Below are 22,684 nucleotides of genomic sequence, written 5' to 3' on the forward strand. Positions count from 1 at the left end.
TCTCCGCCTGCTGAGGGCTCCTCAAATCCAGGCCCCTGCTCCGTAGGCCTACCTTCGATTTTTTTTCTTGATTCCTTTGGTGGATTTCTTTGCTTCTGTGGCAGCTGTGCTCCCTTCTTTTCTTTCTTGGGAGTCATCAGTACGTTCTGTATACTTTTAACTTTAAATTAAAGTACTTGAATTCTTTTAGTGCGTCTTTTTTTGGTAGTTTAGGGCTTTGTTTTCGGGAGTGCTGAAAAGTTATGTCTACTCAGCCAGACATTGGACACGCCCCCCCAAGCTGTCTTGAATATACTCTTGCACTGACTGTCTACTGCTCTCTTGGATAGAGAATCGCAAAGATTTACTATTGAGTGAAGAACCTTATGACCTCAATCATACTGCACACCCTAACTACATCCCTTCCTCAGCCAATGGAATGTTGGCCTTCATAACAAGAGGAGTTGAGTATAGGAGCAAAGAGGTCCTTCTGCAGTTGTACACGGCCCTAGTGAGACCGCACCTGGAGTACTGTGTGCTGTTTTGGTCTCCAAATTTGAGGAAGGATATTCTTGCTATTGAGGGTGTGCAGCGTAGGTTTACTAGGTTAATTCCTGGAATGGCGGGACTGTCATATGTTGAAAGACTGGAGCGACTAGGCTTGTATAAACTGGAATTTAGAAGGATGAGAGGAGATCTTATCGAAGCGTATAAGATTATTAAGGGGTTGGACACGTTAGAGGCAGGAAACATGTTCCCAATGTTGGGGGAGTCCAGAACCAGGGGCCATAGTTTAAGAATAAGGGGTAGGCCATTTAGAACGGAGATGAGGAAAAACTTTTTCAGTCAGAGAGTTGTGAATCTGTGGAATTCTCTGCCTCAGAAGGCGGAGGAGGCCAATTCTCTGAGTGCTTTCAAGAGAGAGTTAGATAGAGCTCTTAAGGATAGCTCTCTTGAAAGCACTCAGAGAATTGGCCTCCTCCGCCTTCTGAGGCAGAGAATTCCACAGATTCACAACTCTCTGACTGAAAAAGTTTTTCCTCATCTCCGTTCTAAATGGCCTACCCCTTATTCTTAAACTATGGCCCCTGGTTCTGGACTCCCCCAACATTGGGAACATGTTTCCTGCCTCTAACGTGTCCAACCCCTTAATAATCTTATATGTTTCAATAAGATCCCCTCTCATCCTAAATTCCAGTGTATACAAGCCCAGTCGCTCCATTCTTTCAACATACGTCAGTCCAGCCATCCCAGGAATTAACCTCGTGAACCTACGCTGCACGCCCTCAATAGCAAGAATATCCTTCCTCAAATTTGGAGACCAAAACTGCACACAGTACTCCAGGTGCGGTCTCACCAGGGTCCTGTACAACTGCAGAAGGACCTCTTTGCTCACATTCTTGCCGCTGACTGGATAGCACGCAACAAAAAAGCTTTTCCCTGCACCTTGGTATACGTGACAATGATAAACTAAATTGCCGCTACGTCACTGTGCCGCCCTTCCACATCAGCTTTTAAAAGAATATTACCTTGATGGTTTACTTTCTGCACTATTCAGCAATTTCCATTTGTCGTCCCCATACCTGCCTGATTTACAATCATGACTATTTACATCTTTCCACACCACTCGGCACATTCTGCGTCATGCTTGTGATTCTCTTGTAATTCTCATGTAAATCCCTAGTCAGTGATCTGGAGCATGGACATGAACTTTTGATGTCCATCATCGAGCACTCCTGAAGCACCACTGCCTTCCAGTTTATTACCAGACAGCGATGGTTGCCAGATAGACAGAACCTCTCCTGTCCACATCCAAAGCCTCTCCTGTCCACATCCAAAGAATTAAACAACTTCAAAAACACGTTAAAGACAGAAATGTTGGATTAAAAGGGAACATCTATTTAAGATTACAGATTAATCCCAGATAGCGTACTGTTAAACTATTGGATTGATGCCTATGTAACAATTACTCCTATTTGAAATAGTAACCTGGCCAAAAACTTGCTGCTGCAGCTTTATAAAAATATACATGCTGCTTTCGAAACCTCCAAAAGTGCCAGATAACCTGTACTGGCTGAGCAATTGGCAATGAAAGTCAATCAGGATGGATGATGCTCCACTGAGCCTACATCAGTCCTTCAACCTCCTTGCCCTTCTGACTGACCAGCAAGGGTTGGTGTCATGGTTTGCTGGTTGCACAGTCTTCTACAGCAAAGTAGAAGTGCCATGTAGCAACCACATGGTGAATGCAGCCAGGAGTGCATTCTGAAAGTTTTATTTCAATGAAGGTCCAGCCATGAAGATCAGCAAAAGCACTTATCCCAATCTTTGCAGGCATCATTATCACTGACTCAATGAAATCCTTCCATAGATCCATAATGAGTTGGTAAACAGGATCCAAAATTAGCTTGGTCATTAGCACCCAGAGTTATGAATTTGTGGAATTCAGTGGAGGCCAATACACTGGATTAATTTGTTGCCTAGCGGAATCAAGGGGTATGGGGAAAAGGCAGGCACGGGTTACTGGTTGTGGATGATCAGCCACCGGGAATGCCTCAGGAAACGAGGTGGACTGTCGAGAAGAATGGGGGGACCCGGCCGGGAGCCACCAAGAATGATGGGGGGGCAGCCCAGGGGGGGCTGCTTCCTTCACTAAGGAAGACACAAACAATCGCCCAGATGTCCTTGGGGGACAGAGGACCTAGGGTGAAGAAGGAACTGAAGGAAATTCATATTGGTCAGAAAATGGTGTTGGGTAGACTGATGGGACTGAAGGCTGATAAACCCCAGGGCCTGATGGTCTGCATACCAGGATACTCAAAGAGGTGGGTCTAGAAATCGTGGACGCATTGGTGATCATTTTCCAATGTTCTATAGATTCTGGATCCTGTGAAATGGAGGATAGCTAATGTTATCCTACTTTTTAAGAAAGGAGGGCGAGTAAGCACGGAATTATAGACCAGTTAGCCTGACATCGGTGGTGGGGAAGATTATTAAAGATGTATTTGCGGAGCATTTGGATAGCAGTAACAGGATCGGTCCAAGTCAGCATGGATTTACGAAGGGGAAATCATGCTTGATTAAACCTCTGGAATTTTTTGAGGATGTAACCAGTAAAATGGATGTAGTGTACCTGGACTTTCAGAAAGCCTTTGATAAGGTCCCACACAGGAGATTAGTGGGCAAAATTAGAGCACATGGTATTGGGGGTAGGGTACTGATATGGATAGAAAATTGGTTGGCAGACAGGAAACAAAGAGTAGGGATTATCGGGTCCCTCTCAGAATGGCAAGCAGTGACTAGTGGGATACCGCAAGGCTCGGTGCTGGGACCGCAGCTATTTACAATATACATTAATGACTTAGATGAAGGAATTAAAAGTAACATTAGCAAATTTGCAGATGACACAAAGCTGGGTGGCAGTGTGAACTGTGAGGAGGATGCTATGAGGATGCAGGGTGATTTGGACAGGTTGTGTGAGTGGGCAGATACATGACAGATGTAGTGTAATGTGGATAAATGTGAAGTTATCCACTTTGGTGGCAAGAACGGGAAGGCAGATTATTATCTGAATGGTGTCAGGTTAGGAAAAGGGGACGTATAAAGAGACCTGGGTGTCCTTGTACATCAGTCACTGAAAGTAAGCATGCAGGCAGTACAACAGGCAGTGAAGAAAGCTAATGGCATATTGGCCTTCATAACGAGAGGAGTTGGGTGCAGGTGCTCCTCAACTTATGATGGGGTTACATTCCAAGAAACCCATCGGAAACCGAAAATATTGTAAGTCGAAATGCATTTAATACACCTGATCATGTGGACGGAAACAAGTGCGGCTCGCTACGGGTCGCTGCTGTTTGCACCAGCGCAAAGTCGAAATATCGTAAGTCGAAGCATCGTAAGGCAGGGAGCATCTGTATAGGAGCAAAGACGTCCTTCTGCAGTTGTACAGGGCCCTGGTGAGACCACACCTGGAGCACTGTGTGCAGTTTTGGTCTCCTGATTTGAGGAAGGATGCATTCAAACGAGAGTTAGATAGAACTATTAGGGCTAGCGGGATCAAGGGATATGGGGAGAAGGCAGGAACGGGGTACTGATTGTGGATGATCAGTCATGATCACATTGAATGGTGTTTCTGGCTCAAAGTGCCAAATGGCCTACTCCTGCACCTATTGTCTATGTATCTATGTTAAAACTGGCAATGTATTCTCCAGACTTCCTTTTTCTGGTTATCAATTCATTCCTTGAGTGGAACACCATGTGCTGGAGTAACTCAGCAAGTCAGGCAGCAACTTTGGAGGACATGGATCGGCGACGTTTTGGGTCCATGCTTCAGACTGATTGTAGTTGGGGGGAAGAAAGTTATGAAAGAGGTGGGTGTTTGACAAAGCCTGTTAAGTAATAGAAGGATACACGTGTGGAGGGTTTTCATTGGCAGATGGGTGGGAAAAGGGGCATAAAGACAAAGAGACACAAGGATGTCAGATAAGGATAAGGTTTTGGGGCACTTGGAAGCACATTGCAACCTGCCCCCTTGATGCTGTCCCCACTGCCCTTCTGAAGGATGTCATTGCAATAGCCGGTCCCAGCATCCTCTCTATCATCAACAGTTCTGTGGCCACTGGCACTGTTCCAACCTGTTTCAAGCACGCGGTGGTCCAGCCCCTCCTGAAAAAAACTAACCTAGACCCCACCTTGCCTAGCAACTACAGACCCATTTCCAAACTGCCATTCCTGTCAAAAGTCCTTGAAAATGTAATTCTAAATCAACTACTGCCTTACCTACACCGAAATACCATCCTGGAAAGTTTCCAGTCAAGTTTCAGGGCCCACCACAGCACTGAGTCTGCCTTGTTGAAGGTACACAACGACCTGCTTCTCTCCATCGACTCCGGCGACTGTGCAATCTTGCTCCTTCTCGACCTCAGCGCAGCGTTCGATACAGTGGACCACACCATCCTAATTGACCGTCTCCGGTACGGGGTTGGCGTTGATGGCACTGCCCTGAGCTGGTTCGTTTCCTACCTCAAAAATAGGAGTTTCTCCATCAATATAGGCAATTTTTCCTCTTCCCCAGCTAGCCTCTCCTGCGGGGTTCCACAAGGCTCCATCCTAGGCCCCAAGGCATTTCTTTCCACTGCTATGCGGATGACACACAGCTTTATCTCCCCCGGAAACCCAACATCCGGTCAAATTTAATCAGCCTCATGCACTGCCTTGAGGACATAAAATGTTGGATGGCACAGAACTTCCTTCAATTAAATGAGAGCAAGTCTGAGGTCATCCTATTCGGCCCCCCCGACTCCACCAAAACGATAACAGGCAGCCTTGGAAGCCTATCTTCCCGAGTCAAACCGCATGTCAAAAACCTTGGCGTGATATTTGTCTCTGCATTAAAGTTTGACAAGCAAGTCAACGCTGCGGTAAATGCCAGCTTCTTCCAGCTTCGTACCATAGCTAAAATCAAACCATTCCTCCAATTTGACGACCTTGAAAAAATCATTCATGCGTTCATTTCCTCCCACCTAGACTACTGCAACTCCCTATACACTGGGATCAGCCAATCATCCCTGTCCCGCCTGCAATTGGTCCAAAACGCCGCAGCGAGACTCCTGACGCGTACCCGTAAAAGGGACCACATCACCCCGAATCTGGCCTCTCTCCACTGGCTCCCAGTACAGTACAGAATCAACTTCAAGCTCCTCCTATTCGCATACAAAGCCCTAAACGGGCTCCCCCCCCCCCCCCCCCCCCCCATATCAAAAATCTTCTAACCCACCACTCTATCTCCAGGTCCCTTGGGGCTACTCACTATCCCGCGGTCTAGGCTTAAGCTCAGGGGTGACCGCGCTTTTGCGGTTGCAGCACCTAGACGGTGGAACAGCATCCCTCTCCCCATCAGAACTGCCCCCTCCATTGACTCCTTTAAGTCCAGCCTCAAAACCTATTTCTACTCCCTAGCGTTTGAGGCCCTCTGAGGGGGCACTGTGAACTGTTTATGTATGTGTTGTTATGTTTGTGTGCCATGTTCTTTTTTAGTACCTGCACTGATGTACAGCACTTTGGTCAACGTGGGTTGTTTTTAAATGTGCTATACAAATAAAATTGACTTGACTTGACTTGATACAATAGGCCAAAGTCAGCATGGTTTTGGTGAGGGGAGATCTTGCCAGACTAATCTGTTGGAATTCTTTGAGGAATTAACAAGCAGGATACACAAAGGAGAGTCAGTGGATGTTGTTTACTTGGATTTTCAGAAGGCCTTTGATAAAGTGCCACAGACGAGACTGCTAACAAGGTAGGAGACAATAGTATAAGAGGCAAGATACCAACATGGATAAAAGATTGGCTGACTGGCAGAAGTCAAAGAGTGGGAATGAAAGGAACCTTTCTGGTAGTCTGCCAGTGACTCGTGGTGTTCTGCAGGGGTCAGTGTCGACAGAGGTTCTAGCTACTTCTCACATTATATGTCAATGATCTAGGTGATGGAATTGTTGGCCTTACTTTGCCTTTGTCTTAGACCAGAGGTTGATAGGTTTTTGATTTGTAAGGACGTCAAAGGTTATGGGGAAAAGGCAGGAGAATGAGGTAGAGAGGGAAAAATAGATGAGCCATAATCGAATGGCGGAGCAGACTCGGTGGGCCGAATGTTCTAATTCTGTTCCTATGTCTTGTGGAGAGACAAGAAATGAAATGTAAAGCTAGGGGGAAGGGTAGGGGGGGATCTACGTGGAAGGTAATGGGGGTCACTTTCCTTGGTTTTGTTGGTGTTGTACAAGAGAATGTGGTTGCCGCACCATTCAACCACTTATTCTGTTTGCCAGGACTCAAGGGACTGAGTGAAAGGGAGAGGTTGGGCAGGCTAGTACTGGGGCACAGGAGACTGAGGAATGTTCTTATAGTATCAAATCATGTGAGTCATACAGGAGTCACCACCCTAGGGTTGGGAATTTGGAACTACACAGTATAGGTTTAAGGTGAGAGAGGAAAGATTTAGTATAACCTGCGGTGCAACTTGAATGCAGTAGAATTCGGGATACAAAGCTGAAGTTTGATAAATATTAAATGAAGGTGGATATTCAGAGAAATCTTTCTCAAAGATAAGCATATTCTGAATTGTGACCTCAAATTTTGTGAGTGGATTTGCCTTCTAAAATATCATTTTTGGCTAAAAGCCCACATATGTAAAATATTAACATTTCAGGCAATCCACTGAAAATTCCACAGCTGAAACATCGGTTTAGACAGCCACAACTACAATTGGTTTATCCATTATGAAAGAACATGTTAAGTTTTTAGCTGCAACTACTAAATTTCAAACGTTTGGAAGAACCATTTCCAGAAGGTACTTGGTGGTACGAAGCAGCATGTTTACAATACAGAGTAATTCACATATGTCTTGCATATTCAGAAGAACATATCCTTGCCAGTATAAATAGCTTGCAAACCAAAGAAAAAGTTTTTTAATCTGCACATTATTATACAAGAATATGAGAAATGCAGTCAATATACTTACGATTCATTCCAATGTCATGAATGGTGAGCATGACTGGCCGAGCTCCTTTAGATGAACCACGCACTGCGATGCGTATCATCCCATAGGGAGTTTCAATATCAAACTCCTATGAAAGAAAAATGCAATTGTAGCCATTTATTACATGTCAATGTCTGTACAAATTCTACATAAAAGAGCCAAAATGAATAAAACCCAAATGTTAATAGATTACTATACATTTGTTTGTGAAAATTTCTCCTGGCAGATCTTTTCAATTTTCCCCCTCTCACTTTAAAGCTAGGCCCACTAATCGATGACATTTCCACCTGGGGAAAAGCTTCTGACTGTCGACCCTGTCTATATATGCCTCTCGTACCTTTATATATTTTTATCCTATCTTCTATCATCTCCAATGCTCCAGAGAAAACAATCCATTTGTCTAATCTCTCTTTATAGCCAATACCCACTTACCCAGGCAGTATCCAGGTGACCTCTTCTGCACCCTCTCCAGAGCACTCACATCCTTCCTGTAATGGGGCGACCAGAACCGCACAGAATCCTCCAAATATAGCCAACTCAAAATCCTGTAAAGCTGCACCATGACTTCCTGACTCTTACACTTAATGGTCTGACCAATGAAGACAAAATATGCCTTCTTTACTACTTTATCGATTTGTGTTGCCACTTTTGGGGAGATGTGGACTTGGATCCGAAGATCCCTCTGTATATCAATACTGTTAAGGGTCTTGCCAACAACAGTATACTTTTCCTTACATTTTACCTCCCAAAGTGCCACACCTCACACTTGCTCCTTTTAAACTTCATCTGCCATTTCTCTAGCCGAGCTATATCCCAATGTATACATTGACAGTCTTTCCGCTAAATGGAACCCCACCATGAAAGTCAAATACGTTTTCAGTAATGAGAGTCTAGAACCTGAGTGCAGAGCCTCAAAATAAAAGGCCACATCTTCAAAATGGAGACGAGGAAGAATTTATTTGGCTAGAAGATGGAGAATCCGTGGAATTCATTACCACAGATGGCTGTGGAGGCTAAGTCATTGGGTATTTTTAAGGCAGATATTGACAGATTCTTGATTAGTAAGGGTGTCCTAATCCTAATCCTGCTCCTATGTCTTATATTTAATATATCAATAAGAGGATTCTGGTGGAAGGGCGTGTTGAGTGGAGTTCCGCAGGAATCTGTGCTGGGACCTCTTGTTTATGATTACATAATATATATTTTATAAAATCATAACCAGAGGTGCCAGCGCAGATCGCTGCAGAACTCCATTGCTCACACCATTCCTCCACTCCCTTTGTCGTCTATGAGTAAGCCAGTTCTGAATATAAACAACTGTCACGGTGGCGCAGCGGTTGAGGTGCTGCTTTGCAGTGCAGGAGACCCGAGTTTGTGTGTATCATATCATATCATATCATATCATATATATACAGCCGGAAACAGGCCTTTTCGGCCCACCAAGTCCGTGCCGCCAAGCGATCCCCGTACATTAACACTATCCTACACCCACTAGGGACAATTTTTACATTTACCCAGCCAATTAACCTACATACCTGTACGTCTTTGTAGTTTACTTTTTTATCAGATGATCATTTCTAACTTTAAATGTTACCCAATAATCATGTTCTCTGGTCTATGGACTACCATTTATTGAAACTAGGGCGTCACAGTGGCATAGATACATAGACAATAGGAGGAGGCCATTCAGCCCTTCGAGCCAGCACCGCCATTCAATGTGATCATGACTGATCATCCACAATCAGTACCCCGTTCCTGCCTTCTCCCCATACCCCCTGACTCCGCTAGCCCTAAGAGTTCTATCCAACTCTCTTTTGAATGCATCCAGTGAATCGACCTCCACTGCCTTCTGAGGCAGAGAATTCCACAAATTCACAGCTCTCTGTGTGAAAAAGATTTTCCTCATCTCAGTTCTAAATGGCATACCCCTTATTCTTAAACTGTGGCCCACTGGTGGTGGACTCCCCCAGCATCGGGAACATGTTTCATAGAAACATAAAAAATAGGTGTAGGAGGTCATTTGGCCCTTCGAACCAGCACTGCCTTTCATTGTGATCAAGGCTATTCATCCACAATCAGTAACCCGTGCCTGCCTTCTCCCCATATCCCGTGATTCTGCTAGCCCCTAGAGCTCTATCTAACTCTCTTTTAAATTCATCCCGTGAATTGGGCTCTATTGCCTTCTGTGGCAGGGAATTCCACAAATTCACAACTCTCTGGGCAAAAAGTTTTTTCTCATCCAAGTCTTTCCAATCTTTCCCCATATGACAGTCCTGCCATCCCGGGGATTAACCTCGTGAACCTACTCTGCACTGCCTCAATAGCAAGGATGTCCTTCCTCAAATTAGGAGACCAAAACTGCACACAATATTCCCGGTAGTCTCACCAGGGCACTGTACAACTGCAGAAGGACCTCTTTACTCCTATACTCAAATCCTCTTGTTATGAAGGCCAACGTGCCATTAGCTTTCTTCACTGCCTACTGTACCTACGTGTTTACTTTCAGTGACTGGTATACAAGGACACCCAGGTCTCGTTGCACTTCCCTTTTTCCTAATCTGACACCATTGAGACAATAATCTGCCTCCCTGTTCTTGCCGCCAAAGTGGATAACCTCACATTTATCTACATTAACACTGCATAGAAATATAGAAACATAGAAAATAGGTGCAGGAGGAGGCCATTCGGCCCTTCGAGCCAGCACCACCATTCATTGTGATCATGGCTGATCATCCACAATCAATAACCCGTGCCTGCCTTCTCCCCATATCTCTTAATTCCACTAGCCCCCAGAGCTCTATCTACCTCTCTCTTAAATCCATCCAGTGATTTGGCCTCCACTGCCCTCTGTAGCAGAGAATTCCACAAATTCACAACTCTCTGGGTGAAAAAGTTCCTTCTCACCTCGGTTTTAAATGGCCTTCCCTTTGTTCTTAGACTGTGGCCCCTGGTTCTGCACTCCCCCAACATTGGGAACATTTTTCCTGCACCTAGCTTGTCCAGTCCTTTTATAATTTGATATGTCTCTATAAGATCCCCTCTCATCCTTCTAAACACCAGTGAATACATGCCTAGTCTTTTCAATCTTTCCTCATACGACAGTCCTGCCATCCCAGGGATCAATCTCGTTACCCTACGCTGCACTGCCTCAATTACAAGGATGTCCTTCCTCAAATTAGGAGACCAAAACTCAATGTTCCAGATGTGGTCTCACCAGGGCCCTATACAACTGCAGAAGAACCTCTTTACTCTTATACCGAAATCCTCTCGTTATGAAGGCCAACATGCCATTAGCTTTCTTCACTACCTGCTTAACCTGCAAGCCAACTTTCAGTGACTGGTGTACAAGGACACCCAGGTCTCGAACCTGACACCATTGAGATAATAATCTGCCTTCTTGTTTTTGCCGCCAAAGTGGATAACCTCACATTTATCTATATTATGCTGCATCTGCCAAGCATCTGCCCACTCACTCAACCTGTCCAGATCACCCTGCAACCTCCTAACATCCTCTTCTCAGTTCGCACTGCCACCCAGCTTTGTGTCATCCGCAATCTTGCTAGTGTTACTTCTAATTCTCTCTTCCAAATCATTAATATATATGGTAAACAGTTGCGGCCCCAATACCGAGCCTTGCGGCACTCCACTCGCCACTGCCTGCCATTCTGAAAAGGACCCGTTTACCCCTACTATTTGCTTCCTGACTGCCAACCAATTTTCTATCCATGTCAACACCCTACCCCCAATACCATGTGCCCTAATTTTAGTTACCAATCTCCCGTGCGGGACCTTATCAAAAGCTTTCTGAAAGTCTAGATACACTACATCCACTGGCTCCCCTTCATCCATTTTACTTGTCACATCCTCAAATAATTCCAGAAGATCAGTCAAGCATGATTTCCCTTTCATAAATCCATGCTGACTTGGACTTATCCTTTTACTGCTATCCAAATGCACCGTTATTACCTCTTTAATAATTGACTCCAACATCTTTCTCACCACCAAAGTCAGGCTAACTGGTCTGTAATTTCCCGTTTTCTCTCTCGCTCCTTTCTTGAAAAGTGGGATAACATTAGCTATCCTCCAATCCACAGGAACTGATCCTGAATCTATTGAACATTGGAAAATGATCACCAATCCGTCCACTATTACCAGAGCCACCTCCCTGAGGACCCTGGGATGCAGACCATCAGGCCCAGGGGATTTATCATCCTTCAGTCCCATTAGTCTACCCAATACTATTTCTCGCCTAATGAAAATTTCTTTCAGTTCCTCTACCCCCCTAGATCCTCTGTCCTCCATTACATCTGGGAGATTGTTTGTGTCTTCCTTAGTGAAGACAGATCCGAAGTACCTGTTCAACTCTTCTGCCATTTCCTTGTTACCCATAATAATTTCACCCGTGTCTGCCTTCAAGGGACCCACATTTGACTTTGCTACTCTTTTTCTCTTAACATATCTAAAGAAGCTTTTACTGTCCTTCATTATATTATTGGCCAGCTTCCCCTCGTACTTCATCTTTTCAGCCCGTATTGCCTGTTTTGTTATCTTCTGTTGTCCTATGAAAGTTTCCCAATCCTCTGGCTTCCGGCTACTCTTTGCTGTGTTATACATCTTTTCTTTTAGTTTTATTCCATCCCTAACTTCCCTTGTCAGCCACGGTTGCCTCCTACTCCCCTTAGAATCTTTCTTCCACTTTGGAATGAAATGATCCTGCATCTTCCGGATTATGCCCAGAAATTCCTGTCATTGCTGTTCCACCATCAATCCTGCTAGGATCTCTGAAGAAGGGTCTCGACCCGAAACGTCACCCATTCCTTCTCTCCCGAGATGCTGCCTGACCTGCTGAGTTACTCCAGCATTTTGTGAATAAATCGATTTGTACCAGCATCTGCAGTTATTTTCTTATACTGCTAGGATCCCTTTCCAGTCTACCTTGGCCAGCTCCTCTCTCATGCCTTCATAGTCCTCTTTGTTCAACTGCAACACTGACACTTCCGATTTAACCTTCTCCTTCTCAAATTGTCCTTTACTATATTCCCTATACAATGTGCAGGCATATGACTCTAACTCCAACAGATTTGCAGAAGCCACCACTGTGGTGGGCTTGATCATGAACAAAGATGAGGCAAAGTACAGGAATGAGATAGAGCCCTTAGTAACTTGGTGTCAGGACAATCTTTCCCTCAATATCTTGCAGAACAAAGGAGCTAGTTATCAACCTCAGTTACTCCAGCTTTTTGTGTCTATCAACTTCAGCATGGTGGAGTACATGCCGCAATGAACATCAATGATGCTGAAGCAAAAATGGTTGAGATTGAACTTGAAGTTCATTGAAAGCATGCACCACCAGACTCAGGAACAGCTTCTTCCCTTCTGTTGTCAGATTTCTGAACAGTCCTTCAAAAAGCTAGGCTACAGTTCCGATTCTCCAACCTGCATAATTGTAAACATTGGACTTTGTCTCTGGAACTGTTATGCCTTAATGCCGAGAACCACATTCTGCACTCTGTGTCTCTCCCTTTGCTCTACCTATTGTACTTGGTTGTATTCCTGTTTAGTGTTATGTTTTGTTTTTGTTGTCTGATTCTTTCTCTTTTGCGAGTGTCTGAATTGATATACATGTAATCCTGCTGGAAGATTGTCATGGTACCTGTGCCTCACTGGACTTGTGCATATGACAATAACCCCCACTTGATTCTGCTTGAGTGGTATCAGAGGGAATGAATATTAAGCTGCCCTGACCGCTTATTCTCACCTCCACCTTAAATGCTTTGGTCATCCCCTTTGTTGCTTTGCATTTTGTCCAGTTAATAAAATGGTAGAACATTCAATGATAATAAACAGTTGTACTTGGTATTTCCTGTTAAATGCATAATGCAGCTTAAGCTACTTACAAAGAGTATGCAGTATCACAGATACCAAGTGTTGACTGTCTGGGTTAATTAAGGATCTGTAGCTTTTGCTTCCCAATTCTTCTCCTATCTAACCATCCCATGAAATCAGCTTACAGTTTCCAATCTCATTAGTGAATTATAGATTATCGAGTTGTGTACATACAAGGGACGGTGAGCATATGGTGGCAGTATCCAAATATTAGCTGTGTCAGGCAGTTTACCACATTAATCAATATGAAGTACTGTCCTGGGAGCAGGAAGTGTTAAGCACAATAATCCAGGATAAAGGAAGGTCACCAAGTGGCATTAACCCACTTCCATCTGTTGCTTAATTCCTCAAAAATATTAACTACAGCCCATTACGTAGATAGAAAGTTTCAAATGAGACCTAAATGGAAAGGCAAATGAACTGCAGTTATCAGCAAGAGATAGCAATTCAAAAGGCTAAATTAGCATTCACAAATCCACCTTTTGGGAAAGGAAATGTCATCAAAACAACAGGTAGTATAAGACAATAACTGCAGATGCTGGTACAAATCGAAGGTATTTATTCACAAAATGCTGGAGTAACTCAGCAGGTCAGGCAGCATCTCAGGAGAGAAGGAATGGGTGACGTTTCAGGTCGAGACCCTTCTTCAGACTGATGTCAGGGGGGCGGGATATAGGTGGAGACAGGAAGATAGAGGGAGATCTGGGAAGGGAGAGGGGAAGAGAGAGACAGAGGAACTATCTAAAGTTTGAGAAGTCGATGTTCATACCACTGGGCTGCAAGCTGCCCAGGCGAAATATGAGGTGCTGTTCCTCCAATTCCTCCAATTTCCGGTGGGCCTCACTATGGCACTGGAGGAGGCCCATGACAGAAAGGTCAGACTGGGAATGGGAGGGGGAGTTGAAGTGCTCAGCCACCGGGAGATCAGTTTGGCCAACGCGGACCGGACGCAGGTGTTGAGCGAAGCGATCGCCGAGCCTGCGCTTGGTTTCGCCGAGGTAAATAAGTTGACATCTGGAGCAGCGGATGCAATAGATGAGGTTGGAGGAGGTGCAGGTGAACCTCTGTCTCACCTGGAAAGACTGTTTGGGTCCTTGGATGGAGTTGAGGGGGGAAGGTAAAGGGACAGGTGTTGCATCTCGTGCGGTTGCAGGGGAAAGTGCCCGGGGTTGCAGTGGTTTGGGTAGGAAGGGACGAGTGGACCAGGGAGTTACGGAGGGAATGGTCTCTGCGGGACGCAGAGAGGGGAGGGGGTGGGAAGATAATCAAAACAACATATCTGCATCAAAATTAACTCTAATCTCAAACTCATCAATTACATTTTTTTTTTAAATCCCAATTTCTGATTGTAAAATGAGGCCAAGACACGAAAAGTCATCCATTCCTTTTCTCCAGAGATGCAGCCTGTCCCGCTGAGTTACTGCAGCATTTTATGTCTATCTTCGGTATGAATATTGATTTCTCTAATTTCAAGTAACCCCTGCATTCCCTCTCTCCATCTCTCCCCCACCATGTCGCACCAGCTTCTCGTTCTCACCTAGCAAACAGCTAACAATGGCCAGTTTCCTTTACCATCGTTACTTTTTTGCATATCTTTCATTCATTTGTTCAAGATCTCCCTACATAACCGTCCCTATCTCTCGTTTCCCTCTCCCCCGACTCTCAGTCTGAAGAAGGGTCTCAATGCGTAATGTCACCAATTCCTTCTCTGCAGAAATACTGTCTGTCCCATTGAGCTACTCCAACATTTTGTAACTATCTTCAGTTTAAATCTGCATCTGCAGTTCCTTCCTACAATTTCCATCTTAATGTCATTTTGTAAATTAGAAAGATGAAATCAGTCAGGACTTTGAGGAAAATAAAATAAGCAGGAAAGAATTCAAATGGGCAACCAGGAAGGCCAAAAAATGGTGTTGGTATTGGTGAGTCAGATTAAAGAAAATCCCAACGCTTTTTATATGTGCATTAAAAACATGATGGTAGTCAGGGAGAAGATCGAACCACTCAAGGATAAAGGTGGGAATTTGTGCTTGGAGTTCGAGGATGTAGGCGAGGAGCTAAACAAGTACGCAGCTTCTCTTCACCAAGGATAAGGAAATGGAGGGCAGCGAGATCAGTGTGGGGAATACTAATATGCTAGAGCTGTTTGACATCATGAAGCTGCTGGTATTGGAGCTCTTGAACATTTCCTTAATGCCCAGGGTCTGATGGGATCTGTGCCAGGTTACTGAGAGAGGCTAGTGAGGGGATTGTAGTGGCCTCAACGAAGATCTTTGTATCTTTTCTTGCCACAGGCGACATCCCAGAGGACTGGAGAGTAACTAATGTTGTCCATTTTGTTTACAAAGGAAAGTACAGATAACCCAGGAAAGTATAAGCCGGTGAGCCTCATGTCATTGGTTGGGAAGCTGTTGGGAAAGATATCTTCGGGATAGCATTTACTCATATTTGGAAGAGAGGGGCTAATCAGGGACAGTCCACTTGTCGTTGTCTCCAGCAGGTCATGACTCCAAACTTCATTTAGTTTTTTGAGAAAGTCATTATAGTAATTGATGAAGGTAGGGCAGTGGATATAGTGTGCATGGATTTTAATTCTGACTGAAGGTCAAAATGCCAAAAGCCTTTGTGATCACCTTATCTTTCTGCGACTCGACCTTCAAGGAACCATGCACCTGTACTCCTAGATCCCTCTGCTCTACAACACTACCCAGAGGCTTACCATTCACTATGTAGATGCTACCCTTGTTCGATATCCCAAAATGCAACACGTCACACTTCTCTATATTAAATTCTATCAACCATTCCTCCGCCCACCTGGCCAATTGATCCAGAACCTGCTGCAATCGAGTGTTCTTCAGTACACTTTTAAAAACATCCCACTTGGCCGATGTTCCTTTCCCCTCAAATAACCTGCTCCAGTCAACTTGAGCGAGACCTTCTCTCATACCCACGCAAAGTTGGCCTTACACCAGTTGAGCATTTTAACACGTGGACCCTCTCCGTCTCTATCCATAACTATCTTAAATCTAATTGAACTGTGGTCACTGGTCCTAAAAGGCTCCTCCACACACACTTCATTAACCTGCCCTTCCCAATACTAGATCCAGCGTTGCCCTCCCACGTGTGGAAGCCTCCTCATACTGCTTAAGACAACTCTCCTGAACACTTTTGAGGAATTGCACCCCATCTGAACCCTTCACGCTATGATTTTCCCAGTCTATATTGGGAAAGTTAAAATCCCCTACTACAACCACCTTATTTGACCTGCAGCTGTTTGCAATCTCCTGGCACATTTGTTCTTCTAATTCCTGTTGACTATTCGGGGGTCTGTAGTACACCCCCAACAAGGTGATCATCCCTGTCTTGTTCCTCAGCTCCACTCATATGGCCTCACTAGACGAATCGTCCGTAATGTCACCTTTGAACACAGCCGTGACATCCTCCTTAACCAACAATGCAACCCCGCCTCCTCTTTTTCGCTCACCACTGTCTCTCCTGAAGCTGCTGTACCCCGGAACATTGAGCTGCCAGTCCTGCCCGTCCCTTAACCAGGTTTCAGTCATGGCTACCACATCCCAGTCGCTCGTACTTATCTATGCCCAAAGTTCATCTGCCTTACCCATCAGGCCCCTTGCATTAAAATACGTGCAGTTTAAACCAACCCTCCTTCCTCGCTCTCCGCTTTTCACCTGCCTATTCTGTCCACTAACCTTTCCCACACGACTCTCAATGCCAACTTCTAGCTTCTCACATGCCTCTGTCCTGCACGAGATCCCACCCCCCTGCCAATCTTGGGGACCAAGTCCATAGCTTCTTGAAAGTGGCAACACAAGTAGATAGAGTAGTTTAGTTTACTTATTGTCATGTCTTCTGAGGTACAGTGATAAGCTTTTTGTTACTTGTACCAAAGGAATGAAATATGTGCCTGGGAACACATAAACATACTGCAGCTTTACCATTCCACAGGAAAGAAAAAGATAAGGACAGAATTATCTGGAAATGAGTGTCGATGGGATGATAGTGTTGAAGGCAGAGCTACAGTCAATGTATAATGCAGGGGTCCTTCTTTACTAGATGAGTTTAGGGCCAGGGAGATGCTGTGGACATGTTGTGACGGTAAGCAAACTGCAGGTGATCAAGGTTGTCTGCAGTGTCTAAAGTAGATGGAATGGGATTAAGGTAAGAGGGAAGAGGTTTAAAGAGGATCTTGGGGGTAAATTTCTCACAAAAAGCATAGTGGTATCTGGAATAAGCTGCCAGATGAGGTAGTAGAGGCAGATACAATAGAGGAATCTGGTCAGGTACTGAAATGAGCCAGGCTGAGAGGGATATTGCATTAATGCCGACAGATGGGATAGATTAATTGATTGGAAGATACAGCATAGAAACAGGCCACGCTGGCCATCGATCACCCATTCACAGTAGTTCCATGTTATCCCACCTTCGCATCCACTCCTACACACTAGGGGCAATTTACAAAGGCCAATTAACCAACAAACCCGCACAGCTTTGGTCAAAAATAATAATACAAACAAAAGTGCTGAAAACGGAACATAGAACAGTACAGCACAGGAACAGGCCCTCCAGTCTACAATGTCTGTGCTGAACATGATGCCAAATCTTATCTGTCTGCAGGTAATTCAAATTTTAGCCATTCCGTGTAAAAAAATACTCTGCACACCCCCTCTAGTATTTGATATCCGAGGAAAAAGGTTCTGACCCTATCTATGCCTCTCATAATTGTATACACTTCTATTAGGTCTCCCCTCAACCTCCAGTGTGCAAGAGAAAACAATCCAAGTCTGTCCAACCTCTTCTTGTACCCTCTAATCCAGGCATCATTCTGGTAAACCTCCTCTGTACCCTGTCCAAAGCCTCCACATCCTTCCTGTATTGGGAGAATCAGAATTGTACGCAATATTCCAAATGTGGCCTTACCAAAGTCGTTTAAAACTGCATCATGACTTCCTGACTCCTATATTCAATGCCCCGTCCAATGAAGGCTAACTCACCATAGGCCTTTTTTTTAACCAATAAAACCAGATGAAAGCTGCTTGACCCAAAATGGTATAATTTCACTTTCTGCAGATACTGCCTGATGTGTTAAGTCTTTCCAGTATATTTTGTTATTATTTCAGATTTCCAGCATCAGTTGTTCTTTGATTTTCATTCACAGCTGGTACTCAACGGGCTCATATGAGGCACAATTATTTGAACAAAGTACTGAATAAAGACAGATATCCATGGAACCAAAAGAAAGGAATGCAAGAAAGGTAAATCGTGAATTGCCTAATGGTTATATACGTTATACATAGCCTGGGTTTTATTAAAATCACACACCCACTGCAAAGCAATCAGCAAAGAAATGATAAAATATTGGAAATACTCAGCACGAATCTCTGATGAAATGTCATTGATGTGAATTATTAATTTAATGTTGCTCTCTAGAGATGCTTGCCTACCGAGTATCACCAATATTTAGTTTAATTTCAGATTTCCAGCATCTGCAAGTTGATGATTTTCAATTACGTTGAATGTTATTTGATTCACAGATTTCAAACGTAAATGTTACCTTTATATCACGGGCTTGGAAGTTGCTGGCATTTGCCTGTTGCAAAAGAAAAAATAAATGTAGAATTCATAAAAGATAAATAACAAGGCTCCTGGATGAAGTAACTTGGTTAATAGAACCAACGTTCCTAGATTCAATCCTGGTCTGCGCTGATCATCTGCGATGCAAATAGTTCTGTGCTGGAACAAATGTGACTCTTGAAAGGTTTTCCAAGGCTGTCCTACTCTTCAAAGGAAAATCTTCTACATTTACTTTCTAATACGATTCATCTTTTTGCTGCTGATCGTTTTCTTTGTAATATCAACTTTCTTTGGATTGTTTGCTCTCGGCTCATGGCAACTTTTCCAGCTAAAGAATAGCAGAATCAATACAATTTGCTCCATGTATTGTTCAAAGAAGAGCTACTTTATTTCCCTCCAATTTGTTTTTTTGATAACTCAAATGAATATGCACATTAGAGGCTGCACAACCCAGAGCCTTCACCAAAATTCAATAAGTACATGGTTGATATGACTAATTCCAACACATTCCTGTTCCTGCCTCCAGTCATTTTTCAATCATCTGAAAATTCAGAAACCAATATGCAGTGCCCTCCATAATGTTTGGGACAAAGACCCATCATTTATTTATTTGCCTCTGCACTCCACAATTTGAGATTTGTAGTAGAAAAAAAATCACATGTGGTTAAAGTGCACATTGTCAGATTTTAATAAAGGCCAGTTTTACACATTTTGGTTTCACCATGTAAAAATTACAGCTGTGTTTATACATAGTTCCCCCCCATTTCAGGTCACCATAATGTTTGGGACACAGTAATGTCATGTAAATGAAAATAGTCATGTTTAATATTTTGTTGTATATCCTTTGCATGTAATGACTGCTTGGAGTCAGTGATTCATGGACATCACCAGTTGCTGGGTGTCTTCTCTGATGATGCTCTGCCAGGCCTGTATTGCACTTTCACTACATGTGATTTTTTCTATTACAAATCTCAAATTGTGGAGTACAGAGGCAAATAAATAAATGACGGGTCTTTGTACCAAACATTATGGAGGGCACTGTACCTATGAATTAAAAATACTCAAACTCTGCTACCCTCACATTTTGAGGAAGAGAACTTGAAAGACAAAAGTAGTTCATTGTAGAACATCCTTGCTCTTGCCATGCGTTTCATCTTCAAAAGAATGATTCCAATCATAAAGTTTCCTTGTTCACTCTCAGTATTAATTCTTGAAAAATTGGGGGTTAATAGCCGTGATCCAATTTGAAAATCTGTTCCCAGCCTAGAAATTCTCTTCCAGCATTTCAGGATAAGGAAACCAACCAACGTATCAGCACCTAGGATTCTGCTGCATTCCAACACTTAGGTCAGCCCATGTTATTGGTAGTGCTCCCAAAGTTTCTTGTCTTCTGATTTTTAAATGTGATGCTATATGTGATCTTCACTTCACTCAAAATCCAAGTGTTGAAATTCACATTGTTCTATAAGTTTATTCTCCTGAAATCAAAACAGCTCGACAACTCATCTTATTATGAGCAATTTTTGCTTTTTTTTTTAATAAGCATTACTTCTTAACGATCTTTTTTTGCCACTGGTGAGCTTTCAATTCTGTGCTTCGTAATACAGTATAAATTCATTCTTCAAATAGATCAATGCTTTTCAAACATAAAGCTTTTAGTTGAATGGAGGATCTTTACAAATTGGTGAGCAAATCCGACAATTAAGAGGTTTTAACAACAAAGCAAATTAAATTCCATGTTTAAAAGTATTTCATTCTGCCACTGCACAATGCTTTAAAAGACCCGAGGAAATTACACTGGCCTCATTGAATTTCTAGAATTTTAGTATTTTTCCATGTTCAAATAATGTCTTACGGCCAGCTTACGGCAGAACATACAGATAAAAACCAAGTTCTACAAGTTAATTAGCATTTGATATGACTACAAACTGGAATTTCATCAGCAGGACTTTTAATACTAACATGGTAGGGGTACTAAAACAACACAACCGTTGGATATTCAAAAAAACAAAAGATAAGTTTAGATATACTTGATGACTTGTTTTAACACAAATGTTCCAGAAATGAAAATAGTGAGCAAGGTGTAAAAGCACTTGAAGCCAAGACATCATAGTCTGAAGAAGACCATCAGTCTGAAGAAGGGTTTCGACCCGAAACATCACCCATTCCTTCTCTCCAGAGATGCTGCCTGTCCCGCCCGCTGAGTTACTCCAGCATTTTGTGTCTAACATCATAGTTATTATTGAAAGTTAAATAATGTTATCTTATACTTCCTGGTTATTTCTTCTCATTCTTCGAACTCAAAGGCCTAGTCAATCCACTCTCTCTTGGTACATCAGTCCCACTATCCTTGGGAAAAGAGACTAAATTGCACACATTAACCTAGATGTTGTGCTCGTCAAGGACCTGTATAATAAATTACATCTTACCCTTTTGGAAAAGAAAGAGCAACAATCCCATTCAAAGGAATAGGTTCACACTACATATATATCATCCACCCATGGTATGAAGTCAAGCAACTGGATACCAAATGAGTCTGGCTCCTCAGCTCAGCACACCTGCACAGGTATTGGATCTGCAACTCATCTTTGACTTCTGCATGTCAACATAAATGTACTAGCACACACCCAGAGGCTCTCTACGGAGTTTCAAACTATAGATAGCTTCCTGACTGCAACATTGCTATAGGAGCAATACACAATGCCTCAGGAAAGCCACCAGCATTCATAAAGACTCCTCACACCCCTGCAACAGTCTGTTGGAACTTCTACCATCTGGCAGATGTTACAAGGCCTTCTACGCCCGCACCTCCAGACTCAGGAACAGCTTCATCCCCAGGGCCATAGCTGCTCTGAACCGGTCCTGCTGAGTCGGATGGTCACAACGCACAGTGACCTGGCACAGACCTATTTGCACTTTATTCTGTTTTAAAACTGTTTCTAATTTTGTTTCTCTGGGTTGTCTAAATTTATGTTGATTAGCTAATTAATTTATTGCATCGTATGAAAGTCGCATTCCCAATCTCGTTGTACCCCTGTACAATGACAATAAAGATATATTGTATTGTATCATATTGTATTGGAGAAAGGGCACAGAATATTATAGGGTTCAATATTTTTGTCCTAAATTTCCACTTTAGGAAATTTTCCACTTTAGGAAAAGATTTGGTCTAAGTGAACTTTGACCAAATCTTTGCACTAATTTAACAAATTCTGTTAGCAAATTCAGAGAAAACAAATTGAAAAGGAATGGTTTGAATTATTGTACCAGAAACAATCAGCATGGTGATCAACATGCAATTTATAAATAACAATAAATAATAAAGTACGTTTATTGTCATACAAAAGCACGTTTTTGGACGAAATTATGTTACCCAGTTAACAATGAGAGGCAATAAAAAGAAAGCAATAAACACACAATCACAAAAACCAACATAAAACAAAAAAACATCCATCACAGTGAGTCTCCTCCAGTCACCTCTTCACTGTGATGGAAGGCCAGAATGTCTTCTCTCTTCCCTGCTGTCTTCTCCCACGGTCAGGCAGTCGAAATTGCCACGTTGGGGCGGTCGGGGCTCCCGACGCTGGGCGGTGGAAAGTCCCGCGGGCGCTGGTCGGTGAAAGGTCCGCAGCGGGCCGACCCAAGCCTAGCGATTTGGGGTGGACGAAGACGCTGCCACTGCCGGAGCTCCCGAAA

At 43.4% G+C, this 22,684-nt stretch overlaps 1 protein-coding gene across 1 annotated transcript in view; it reads right to left on the minus strand.

Moving 5' to 3' along the window:
* The window catches only part of LOC144592990 (protein NDRG1-like), a 94,842-nt gene that overhangs the window by 48,289 nt on the left and 23,869 nt on the right, over positions 1-22,684 (minus strand). Inside the window, exons 3-4 of the mRNA XM_078398403.1 lie at positions 18,969-19,004; positions 7,493-7,598 (exon numbers count right to left, since the gene is read on the minus strand). Coding sequence (XP_078254529.1) covers positions 7,493-7,598; positions 18,969-19,004 — 142 coding nt within the window. The remainder of the gene's footprint in view (positions 1-7,492; positions 7,599-18,968; positions 19,005-22,684) is intronic.

The sequence above is a fragment of the Rhinoraja longicauda genome, chromosome 4, assembly GCF_053455715.1.
Source record: "Rhinoraja longicauda isolate Sanriku21f chromosome 4, sRhiLon1.1, whole genome shotgun sequence".
NCBI lineage: Eukaryota > Metazoa > Chordata > Chondrichthyes > Rajiformes > Arhynchobatidae > Rhinoraja > Rhinoraja longicauda.